The 12,784-nt window shown below is 44.5% G+C and overlaps 1 protein-coding gene across 1 annotated transcript in view; it reads right to left on the bottom strand.

Annotated features, from left to right (window-relative positions):
* Positions 1 to 12,784, bottom strand: part of LOC138635668 (complement component C8 beta chain-like) — a 56,352-nt gene that overhangs the window by 29,698 nt on the left and 13,870 nt on the right. The window contains exon 2 of the mRNA XM_069723260.1: positions 6,440 to 7,051. Coding sequence (XP_069579361.1) covers positions 6,440 to 6,509 — 70 coding nt within the window. The 5' untranslated portion in view covers positions 6,510 to 7,051. The remainder of the gene's footprint in view (positions 1 to 6,439; positions 7,052 to 12,784) is intronic.

Here is a 12,784-nt window from a genome sequence, read left to right as displayed (position 1 = left end):
GGGGGGGGGGAGAGACTTGTCACTCGCTCCCACCACTGCATTTACACAAAGAGATACCAGGTTTTCAAATCAAGGTCACCGGCACCTTGGAGAATTTACCAGTTTCCAGGCCCCTTTCCACGCTCGAATCTAGGTCACGAGACCGTACCGAACATCAGTTAGCGGCACATTTAAGTGGTTGGCTTAAGCTGTGCGCGAGAAAAGAAGACGAGGTGGAACATCCCTAACAGAGACTGTCAGGCTGTACTCCAAGACCACATTACACCAAAATGAGCTTATTCCACCCAGAAACACACGACGCTTCCATTCACACCAAGCGGGATGTCTTCTGCTTCTATCCGTGCAATTTTCCGAGGGGGGACAAAAAAATCAAAATGAAAATTAGGAAAATTTGAAAAACAGAAAATTAAGGGTCTTGTGCAAATGGAGAGGGGGAAGAAAAAGAAAACGTCTTAGTTCAAATGCATGTGCTTGTCTTGGCTATGCACACCCTCTCACTAATTCATGAGGGCACAATTCTCTAAAGGGGGGGGAGGGCTTGACGATGCTAAAGTCATTAAAGTCTCTAAGCAAGTGAATGTCAAATCTGGGTCTAATTCAGACTTGTTTCCCTGCCAGAGGATAATGAGTCTTGTGCACAGCCACCGTGCACCTCCGAACATTAACCAGGCTGGCGTGCGCACGGCAGACATTTCAGACTTAGATGATGAACTAGCCACAAGGACAAAATTGTGGGCACACGTGTGCTGGTTCTTGGAAAGGATGGACCCTCCACGCTAATTATTGTTGTTCCTGATTTAGACCATCCCTCACACGGCGGCCGCAGCTCATACACACATTATTATGTATTCCACCCTGATTTTACTGACTCATACACTCCGTAATGTAATGTAAAATGCATGCTGCTCCAGTTGCATTTTAAACACAATCGGTCCAATTCAGTGCAACACTCTCTCCGATGAGCTCTAACCAGATGTTCTGTGCCATTTGTTTCTTTACATACAGCATGCTGTTTCCCCCCTAATAACACTTCAGGAGAGATTTAGAGCTTCATGCACAGATCCTGCAAAAAAAATAAAAAATAAGTAGGCCTTGCATATTGAATGAGAGTCTTGACTCTGTGGCATAACTCGCTCGGCTACGTGCTCTGGGTTCAGATCAAGATGAGCAAGTGTGCTGTATTTGAAAACTAAAGAGCTGTGGGGCATGCTGTTTCATGTTGTTACACACTGTAAGAAGGGAGCAGCGAGAAAGGAGAAGGTGTGTGTTTGCGAAGGGATGTGACACATATTCCTCTGGCTTTCTGGAGTTACAATTACCCAAGCTTGAATGGTCCTAACGATGTTTCTGGCCCGTGATGCTCCTAATTTGTCTGACAGCGGGTTGCCTTCAGTCTACCGCTCATTCCTACAACACTCCTGCTGTGTGGGAGTCCCCGGTGGTCTGAGGTGTCCATGGTGAGAATCTGACCCGCATCACATCCCTTTTTTTCCCCCCAATATTTTCCTTTTTGCCCTCATTTCTCAACAGTCTAATGGAGATTTAAATGGCATGAAATAGCAAAAAAATCTCCATAAATGTGGCTGAGAGTTAACAGGCAGAACGTCGGTGGGCTTCAAATCAAACGCTATAATCCCCCACCTCACAAGCAGGGCTCTGCACCAGGACCATGGCGAGAACAATTACTGTTCGCCCTGCTCCATACTGTTTCAGGGCTTGTGTCTCTGATCGCAGCGTTGCCTCCGTCTTCTTGCCACACTAGAATGAGGACAGTGAAGGGACAGATGGCAACAGATGGAGAGTCAGAAGTGCCCCTCCAGATATGAAGACTTGGCAACAAGAAACTTTTTGTTGGGGGATTCGGGCATCGAGGCAGCTTAACCTATGAACCTTTCTGAGTGTGTATCTGTGTCTGCTTGTCTCTTTCTGTCAGCGTCCCCGTCTGCCACTAGGCTACAAACACACACACACACACACACACACACACACACACACACACACACACACACACACACACACACACACACACACACACACACACACACACACACACACACACACACACACACACACACACACACACACACACGCACACCATCCTCTGAGCTATAAGGAGCTGTGTTTTCACCTACATGTAATATGGAATAGTATTATTTTGCATGTCTCTGCACAGGACATTTAATGAAAACACTAGGCATGTCCAATCAACGCTGACTTTTTATCAACAGCTCAGAGAAAGGATGTCTGAAGAAGGCAAATCTGTCCCCGCCATCTGTCCCCGCCCATGTGCACAAAACAACTTTTATAAGGCTGAGCAAACACACAGATACACATTTACAAACATTAACAGCCGCACGTGTTCCCTCGTTTCTGAAAACCATCATCAAGGCTTCTTTTTTTTTGCCGCTAAACCGCTGATCGTTAAAGCAGTCGCAGAGTTAATGGAAGGTATTGTGCACATCATCAATGCGGTGGATAGATCACTGACTCACTGCGGAGTCACATGCAGGTACTGATGTGAGCTGGATGGTGTCGGGCGAGCCCATTCTTGAGGTAGGGGCTCCACGAGGCTATTATCGCATTGACAGAGGAGCAGCGTGAAAAAAACAGTCGGATACCGGCAAATTATTCGGTCAAATCGTGTTTGGAAAAGGGGTGAAATGGTTTGGTTGTGTGCTGACTGGTCATTCAATCTGCTGTTTGTCTCTTTCCATGTCTATTTGCTGTCTCCTCTCTCTCTCTCTTCTCTCTCTCTCTCTTTCTCTCTCTTTCTCTCTCTCTCTCTCTCTCTCTCTCTCTCTCAATGTCTCTGTCCTCCATTCCTTGCCTGTCTTTTTGAAATGAATCCTTTTTTTCTTCGTGCACAGATTACAGTGGGAGAGCAACAGTTGCTATGGAGATAGAGTAAAGTCATGCATGTAAAGCAATTCTGTCAATGGGTAGAGGGGAGCTTTGGCTTTAACATGGCAGACTTTGCTGCAGTGAGCCTTGATTTTTGTTTTGAAAGGATAGAAGAGTGATGCAACATCCCTAAAACAAAACACGAGAGGGTGTCCACTATCCCCCTGAATGTCCTGTATTCATCTCAAGTGCATTAACATGAGAATATGAATCAATTTGCTAAAAATAAACAACACATGTGTTCTATATAATCTGTAATTCCCATGAAAACAACAATACAACCCTTAAAAACCGGAATCAGGCAAGAATGCGTTAATGTTTTTTGTTTGAAAGTCAGGAATAACATTACAGGTATTAATCCCAGTAATACTTTGTTGGTTTGACATTTTATGGGTCAGACTGTTTTAGCAGGAGGAGAATGGAGAAATAATGCTATATCAGCTTTGCCTTTTGAGTTTATAGTCTTGTCTAGGATGTGTTAGCTACATTGGCTCAGGTTTTGGAGAAGCTATGTGCTCCTAACCTCGGCTAAAAGAGGAGAAATATGTCTCCAACTCTAAAGTTGTCTTAGTTAGATGTGTGTGTCTTAGCTGTCTGCTAGCCAGTGGTGAGTCAACACCTCGGTGTAGTAGCTGTTCAGTAAATATGATGGACAATCAAAAAGTTCAGAGACTGCTCATGATGTGCATGAAGTAAGCGCAGCACTGTGCATGAAGCAGAGGGAAGCTATAACCTTTATGAGTTGGCATTCCAAGTACCGTCACTTGATCAACATCAGCACCAGAGTTAACCACATTTGTGTGACCACTTGTATGTGTGCGTTTGCAATTTCATCTTGTACTTGAGCTGCGAATGCACTTCAAATTTTGAGTTGAACTCTGGAAAATGGCAACTGACACTCTTGAAATGGTTTAGAAAATCTACAGTAATGAGGCAATGAAGCAGGTGAGGTGCTTTGAGTGACATTTGCCTTTTCCAGGGGCAGAATGTCACCGTCCAAGACTAATAAAAGGTGCCCAAAGTCGGAAGTGCAAGCAGGTGGCTTCTTTGATATTTGCTGTATTGTGTGCCATGGATTCCTCCCCCAGAGTCAGACTGTCGACTCATGATGTACTGAGGCGTCTGAGGGAAAACGTTTGGTCTTAGTGACCTGAACAACATGACAATGTTGGAGAACCAAAGTGCCTTCGTGCCACAGACAACAGGTTAGTTCAGAGTGTATTCACACCTACAACAACTCAATCACCACTCTCCACCAGCCCTACTAACCAGATTTGGATCCCTGCAACTTCTTTCTGTTCCCCGAAGGATTGACACAAAATTAAATGTGCACTCTCTGCCAAGGTCTGTGGTGAAATTGCAAATGCGCACGTACCAGTGGTCACAAATCACCTGTAACACAGGAGCTAATACTCACTCGCACTGTCTCCATCCTGGTGCTGCACTCTGTTTGCGTGCAGTAGGAGCAGTCTCAGAACTTTTTGAGCAACCATTAGAGCGTCAAACTGCAACCTTAGGTTGCAAACAGGTTTGCTGTTTGTTTATCGAGTCAATAACACTTTCATATCTGCCTGTTCATGTTAGTTTAGCTGTAAAGCACAATTTCCCTTTTGGCTCGCTGTTTCTCCCTGTATTCATGCTAGGCTAAGGTAACAAACATTAAAACATTAAAACTATTCCCTTCGGTTTGGTGTTTTACCTGCCAGTAATGTTTGTACTAAAGGAACAAATTACTTTTGCAGTAAATAATCAATAAGGAGTAAAGAGTAATCAGCCATAAAAAAACAAAACAGCAATGACGGTTTTATTTTCCTTCATAACAGTGAACATGCACACAGTGGCTTATTATGAATCAGTTCATTCCTGATCATAATTATGTTCTGTGACAAACGTTCTTCATATTCACACCAAATGTATTTTGCACCCTTCTTTCAGTAGCCTAATTTACTCAACCTTTTTCAAAAAGTGAAATATTCATGACCTGTTTTTTAAAGATTTATGTCTTCAGTGTGAGTGAATGGGCTTGAGTGAATGAATGGGGACAGAAGTCAGAGGTTATTAAAGGATTTAGTGGCAGATTGCAACCGACTGAGTATCCCTCGCCTCACCCCTCGCCTCACCCCTCGCCCCCTTTTGGGCTACCGTACAAACCTGGAGGCGCAACATGTCAGCCACTGGGAAGAGGACCTGCTCCCTCTGAAGATATGAGAGGCTCTTTCGAAGGTACTTAAACTGTTCTTAGTTTCAGATGATCATACACTCATTAAAACACAATTCTGAGTATTATATTCCTTTTCTGCAGATAGATCTCCCTAAAACCCGACACACTGAAACTTTAAGAATCAGATTTAAACCTAATAGGTGTTGGTCTTTACCTTATTATTTAATAAGAAACATATAAAATAACAGCAGCCTTATCCTTTAAATCACATCAATTTCTTCTGCTGCTTCTAATCCATATGACTAGAAACCGCGTTTTATCTTAATACATGTCATCAGCCTGATCCTCGATAGCGTCCTTCACCTGGCCGGCTGAAAACCACCAGGAGCTACACCACACGACAGTCTGCATGCATTTATGTTGGCCTATTTCCATTTATATGGATCTAAATAGCATCTTTGTTAATTGTGACAATGGCCCTACAGCACATGTGATTAACATGGTAAAGTCAGGGACTGATAGCCTGCGCTGATAGCCCCTCTCTGATGAGCCTCATGGCCACGTGTGCGTCTGCCCCCCCTCTCCCTCCCTTCCTTCCACTTAACTCAAATCGATGGGCCCTCCTCCAGCGGGGCCATTTATCTGAGTGAGCCGACAGAGACAGTGAAACAGTCACAGAGGACCTGGCCCCACGGCCTCGTTACAGTGAGCCCGCAGCAGCCAAATTTACTGGACGAGCTGGAGTGGCTTTATTCATGGGTGGAGAAATGAGGGGGAAAAAAAAAAGAAGCTGAAATGAAGTGGGGGAGGGCAAACAAGAAAAGCATCCTCTTCTTGCTCACTTTCTTCCCCCTCCCTGTGAGTCCCGCTCTCTCTACCCCCTCGACATCCCTTTCTTTCCTCCTCTCGGCCAATTCAATCCTGTTTCAATCTCCCAGTGAAGACTCTGAGAATGCCTCGTCCTATTACATCACTTATGCTGTTCATCAAAGCGACAGGGTGTGAATTACCCGTCCATGACACCTAAATCATGGCGCTACCAAACCCCGGGGCCACATGGAAGAGCTGTTACTACATCTGGATCCCTGGGATGAGACAGGGAGCCTCTCAGCAGGCTCAGACTGAGTGAAGCCTCTCTCAGCGTAGTCTAGCGTTATTTAGCTCCACCCAAACAAGGTGCAAAGTTATGTTCACCGCCTGTCAAACATGAGAAAGCCGCCAGGCTCCCACTTGGTCCTGACATACTGTAATTCGGGTTGTCTTTTGAGTGTTTTACCCTCAATATTACATATCAGTGCAAAACCTTAAAAACACTATATTTTACATGCGTCGATACAACAGAATCACTGTGGCTGTACAGAGATGAGGGAGACATACCTTTGATCCTTCTGGACTCCTTTCGCTGGCTGGTTTTGACACCCGGCTGGAGCTCGGCCTCTGCTGACATCCTCCACCGCTGAGTCCCTTGTCCTGCTCACAGCAGATCCACCATGAGTTAGCAGCACACTAGCTAATCCCTCCCCGGCTCCCAGTGTCCAATTCCACGCCGATGTTTCTCACTGCTGCTCTTTGGTGAAGAAAATCTCCTTTGAATCCATGGCGAGATGTCAGGTACTCCTCAATAAATGAAGATCCAGCATTGATAACGACGCTCTGTCACTGTTGGCCCATGGTGTTTTGAGTAATGCAAAAGAAAACATGAAGAGATGATTGACTTTTGAGCGGGGCGATCCTCCTCGAGAGCTGCTTCAGATCAGATTTGACATCTTCTGGAGGGTACCTGAGTTCTCTCTGTGAAGGTCAAATATCACATGGTCCAGCTCTGCTCTTTTCTGAGGGTTCACCTATTGCTCAGGAGTAAATCCCCCCAGGGGAGACTGCAACATTGATTGAATCAAATATTGTTCTTCAGAGTAGGTCAGGAGTGGATATTATTCTTTGGTAGAGTACTTCAGATGCAGTTCGACAGCCCATCACTCGCTCTGAGCACTGCAAGGCAAAGAGACAGAGCGGACGGTTTAATGCTGAGCTGGAGATGGTTAAAAATGAAAAAGACACATGCTCCTTGGTCACACATTAATTTAACACATAAAATGGCAGGCACCAATTAAACAAATCAACAAATATGTTATTATCTCTTCTGGATCATCAATCCTTAATGAGAGAGCAGAAAACGCTCGCTGTTCGGCGCCCACCCTTGAAGACGACCTGTGGTGGAATACTTGACGCTCTTGTTTTATGTGCTACTTTATGAGTAAATATAGAACATTAAAGCATGACCGATGCTTCTGTGCATGCAAAGCAAATTTTCAGAAGATGGATTGTGAATGCTCGCAGCTCGGGCCAACAGCACGAGAGGAGGGGAAGTAGCAGAGAGCGATGAATGACAGGCTGTTTCAGAGCAAAGCTGTGGTGGGAATCCTGGCACAGCCATCCTCAAACTGGACCCCCCCACATTGTGCTTTAATGCCCTTGAATCATCTACTGCTAACATGGGGGCTGTGCCAAGCTGGCACTGTGGCTGGCACCGCTTCTGTTGGCATGGTGATGTGCCATTGTTGGAGAAAAGAAGCCTTCAGCCTACACTGGCCTGAAAAGAGCTGCAGCACATCGAGCACCGGGCAAACATTATCCCGTGTGACATTGTTTGACATTGTGAGTGCGAGTGGTGAGAACGAGGAAGAGTATGAGTGTAATGTTTTTGGAATAAGTACGTCCCCTTACTTTGATGACATTATTTCAACAATTTGCCTCGTTTCTAAAAGCTAAATTCATATATTGCTCTCGAAAGACTCAATGCAAAGTATTGTTCTTTGAGAGAATTTGACTGCTGCACTGCCAATGTACATATCTACTGTAATGGCTGTAGCCAGCTAACATACACTAACCTCGCTCCATTGGTTTTTTTTTCCAGTCATTGCATCCTAATGAGCGTAGACCTCGGGTTAATTTTCAATCTGTTAAAACAGCTTTTAATCAATCGGTATTGACCACCATATACCATATGATGTGCGCCGAAACCCCACAAGCCGCAAACGACAGAGACCCAGAGAACGGGAACGGAGTGCAACACCATCTCGGTAAATGACCATTGCAGACTTCAATTCCTTGATATCTGCAAGCGTTGCTAAAACTGTTCATACTGATTCACCTAGTTATTCTGCCGCCACCACTCTGGGAACTATATGCTGTTGAAACAAACCTAGTGTAGCCACACCCACTGTGCACTGATTGGTTCATCCTTTAGAGTGGCTGGGCTGAGGGTGTCCAAAATGTAATCGCAGTAAAAGCTGAAGCCGTGAGCAACAGGTAGGTGGAGCCAGGCTAAACAAACACACCACTAGTATGAAAGTGTCACAGCTCATTCACTACTGCTATAGAACTACAATACTACTTCCAGAATCAAAGTGTCTTATTATTCATTTCTCTGTAGTGTAGTCATCAAAGCTCAGCGCAATCGTTAATCGTTTGCCCAAGCTATCCATTTATTTATCCATTATCTAAACCTGCTTTTCCCAGAGCAGGGTCACAAGGGGGCTGCAGCCTATACCTGTTGACTTTGGACGAAGGCGGGGTGCAATACATACATTTGTGGGGTGCTGTCTTTGCCTCCAATTGTACCACCCAGAGACACTTCATGTCCATTTGCTTCTTTCCATTGACTTTTAATGCACTTGTGCTGTCTGTAAAATTTACTCTGAATTGAGTCTGAACATACTTGGACACATCTGATTCCACCTAAATATCTCACCTGAGGAAAAGAAAACTTAATTTGTGGCGCTTAAACAAGTAACACATAGAACATTTTAAATTAAAAACTCTACTGAATCGGTTTCCCATGCTCTGGATAATCCATATAATAGTACGGCAGCAGCAGCAGTGGTACGATAGAAAAAGTCCAAAGCATACTCTGTGATTATACAGAATATCAGAGTTTCTAAGTAAAGATGCTTCTGATAAGTATTTCAAAATGTAGTATGTCATTCCTTTGAGTGCACAAAATAGATTTCCATCCACTTAAATAAAATAACGGCGACATAAATCTCAGAGACAGATATCTAACAAACTGGGAACCTCAAACTTAAATTATTTGTACTGCTAGTTCCATTTGTGATGTCATGGGCACCTCCGTTCAGCCACTTAGCATTACCCAAGCAAACCTACATAGAAAAATGCAGAACTTATGACTAACATTTATGCAGAAATGATCTGTGGCTTCAAAGTTATTTTTGTGAGCCCACAGGTGTTTTCCCTGTGCAGTTATATCAGCCTCCTCTTCCTCCAGTAGACCTTTAACCCTCCCATTACTCCAAAATGAACAGTAATGTTTAGACACATTTAACAACAGCTGTTTTTTTGTGGTTGCCTCATAGCCACTGGTTCTTGTTCGGAGGTCTAGACCATGTGTCACAATTCTGTGTGTGCTCATGAGGCAGATAATGTCACCCAGGTCCGGGCGAAGGAGCAATCCACCCATGAGTGCTTCTCAGACGGAGCCTGAGAGCGTCAGCGGTGGGAGAGGTATTTTCCATGTCACAAAGAACCTTATCAGAATGTAATTTTCATTACCAACGAGGGAGATATGCCTCATTGTATTAGACGGAACAGCGATTTAATGTGATGCTTTTCAAAACCAATGCTATCTAGGTCACCCAGACTCCCCAATCTGCTCCGTGTTTTAACAGCTCCCACTGTCTCTAAGGATTTGGGTCAGAGTTAACGAGCATCACTCATTTTTCCAGCTACTGTCGACTGTTCGGGGACGTCAAAAGCCCTCGACAAAAGCCGCCATTTATTTATTAATTTGTTCATTTTAGTACTACCTCTTTCAAGTACAAAGGCAAACTTCCTTGAGCAAAGTCAAATTCATTTTCTGCTTGCGTTTCTTTATTTTCCTCCATCACCCTGCCGTTTCTCTTTGCCTCTTGTCTGCCTGAATTTCACAAATAATTTCTCGAGATGTTTGTCTCCTGCCTGTGTCAGAATTTTTACCCTATCACAGGTTTATTGAACAGAACCAGGCATGCTGTAACGTAAACTTGATGAATGGTAACTCTCTTTTCCGTTACATTAAGCACATCAATCATCTAGGCCATTGATTTTTCAAGAGAGGAATTTGGAGTATACCTTCCCAACAAGTAGACCGTGTGGGCAACATGCAGGTCCATCTCGTTAGCAGACTCTGTGCATTCGGATGAGATGCTCTTCGTAATTGTGTAATTAATGCATGTTCCATACAATGGGGAATTTGCTTGACATGATCATTTGTTTGAAGTTAGATAAAAACTATAATTTAAACCTTTGATTTACGTTGAAGAGTGACAAAAGGTTATAATTTTCCCCCAAATTATATAGAGTCTCGTTCTCTTGTCGTCTCGATGGATGAAACTGATTCATTAAGCATGATCAGTTTTTCAATCATGTTTACTGTCTCAGAGATATAATGGGCAATCACTGAACATGAGCTGATTTCTAAATCAGATCATTCTTGAGATTCTTTTAAGCTCCAGCATTCCAGTAAGTAAGATTTCCTCCCGAGACTGGTGTTTAATAGACTGCACAATCAACCTCATATTGTGAGACAAGCCTCTGTGCATCCTGCCACTGATGAGCAACAAAGGTTGAACAGCCATCCATCACTGGATATGGCCAATTACACCTCCATTCACCGAGGTCCCGACGGAAGGGTTGCAGTCTGTGTTCTCCAGCTTGCATGTGACTGCTGAGGAGCAGGGAGGCGCCGTCCGCCCGACCATCTCTGTCTCTTCCAGGCCGAGGCTGGCATGGCCCGGGGGTTGGTGGAGCGTTTGTTCGACAGACCGGCTCTGGCACCTCGCGCTGGTCATCTTTGTTCTAAATGCCCCCCAGCTTATGGAGTGGGACACGACTGTCACAACCTGGCCTAGAAGCGCTCCTCTCTGAATAGCCCTGCTGTGTAACCTTGTGTCACCTATGGCAGCAAAGACCGACCAACGACTGCTGCATCCACATATACATGAAGGTTAGAATCTACGCTGTTGGGAAATGTTTTGTTTAATTTTTTTTTGCTGAACTAATTAGATTCCTGACTAGCGAGTGGTTGACTGGCGTATGGGTCTTTGGGGTAACGCTGCAATCTATTTTTGACCATGTGATTAAGTGAGTTAATCATGTGACACAGTTATGGCTGTAAAGCCATGGAGAACAATTTTAAAACATGCAGTTGTAAAGACTAATCGACTGCCATGCTTGTAGGTTTGAGATTGTACATAAGCACAGGTAAATGCCTGTAAACGGTCAGCATGCTAAAATGCTCACAATGATAACGGCAACATGCTGATATCAAGCAGGTATTGTAAAATATTTAGCATTTAAACCACCTTGGTTCAGAATGTCAGCATGCTAACATTAGCCACTCAGCATTAAACTCCCTCTCCCTCTAGGGTTAATGAGCGTCGATGCAAAACTTCATGGCGATCCACCCCATAGCTGCTGTGACATTTCAAGACTTAGGTGGTGGAACAGACCAACATTTCCATTCATTAAGCCAAGACACAACCAAAGCTAAACACCAAAGGCTGTTTGGAGCATCAGGGCTGGGGAGGATGACATTGGTGATCATTTTCGGCCATGAAATTGAACAAATTACCAGGATTTCATTATGCAAGTAAATTTGAATAACATTAATATGAAATGGAAATAAAATAAATGAGGGATACTGCTTTATTTGACCAGGGTGAACTAAACCAATGCTTCTGATTTCTGCGTGGAATAGCAAACCTGAAATATTACAGCCAAAATTGCAAAGGAGCGCTGTTTTCTCCTTTCGTCTGCCTTCCTGGCCTTCCAGGGGGAACTGATAGCCTCGGAGCTCAGGCTGTTCAGCCACGGCCCATTAGTTCACCTCATTCTGACAAGATGGACGGCCTCTGACGATGGAACAGTGAAGTGTGCGAGCAAGGGAGATGGGTGTGTGGGTGGAGGGTTGGGGGGGGATACAAAAAAAATTCAGTCTGGGGCATTTGAAGCGCTCTCATTTTACTTTCTGAGGGGAAAGACAGGCCTCATTGCTTCGGGTTCAGCAGCTACAGCTGGTAAACTAAATAGGCGTTGCCACACAGTTGCTTTGCTGTGCAGATTTATGTCAGCAAAGGCCTCTGAGCTGTGAACCCGGCTAGGTGTGGCTCCGGGCATGGTTGGCCGTGGCAGGCAAGAGGGCGGCGAGGAGCTGCCCTCCGAAAGTGCTCCTGCATTATCCTTTCTACCAGCTCAGCTGCGGGATAACTGGGTCTAATTTAGACGGAGGAAGAGTGAGGAGGGGAAAAGTGAGCATGTGCGTCTGATATACATGACATAAATGAAGAAATACACACACGGCGGAGGTCTCAAGACGGAAATATTAATGGGGTTTATTTTGAAAGTTTGCATTTCTCAGGCTGCGAGTGCCTCCATAACAGACATATTCAGGCTAATAAAGTGTCACCAACTCCCTATGGTGACAGTAAACAATAGCATGGAAACAAGATGAGCTACATTTCCTCTTTTATTCATCTGATCCCACCCACCACGCAAAGCAGGTCCGGAGACTCCTGGACCACTTTCACAACATATAATTGGTGAACGTGGCTTTCCAAATCACCTTTTCTGATGTTACTCGTTGGCTTCCCAAAGGAGCCTTTAATTTACTGTTGATTCGGTTTGTTGTTGTGCTGTGTCTGAGCAGTGTGTTAAAATGGGCTATTT

Source organism: Brachyistius frenatus, unplaced genomic scaffold, assembly GCF_029030835.1.
Source record: "Brachyistius frenatus isolate BFR_SWC_R1_liver_20210118 unplaced genomic scaffold, ASM2903083v1 Contig_322, whole genome shotgun sequence".
Classification (NCBI taxonomy): domain Eukaryota; kingdom Metazoa; phylum Chordata; class Actinopteri; family Embiotocidae; genus Brachyistius; species Brachyistius frenatus.
The sequence above is the reverse complement of the archived record's forward strand: the minus strand, read 5'-3'. Positions and strand labels throughout refer to the sequence as shown.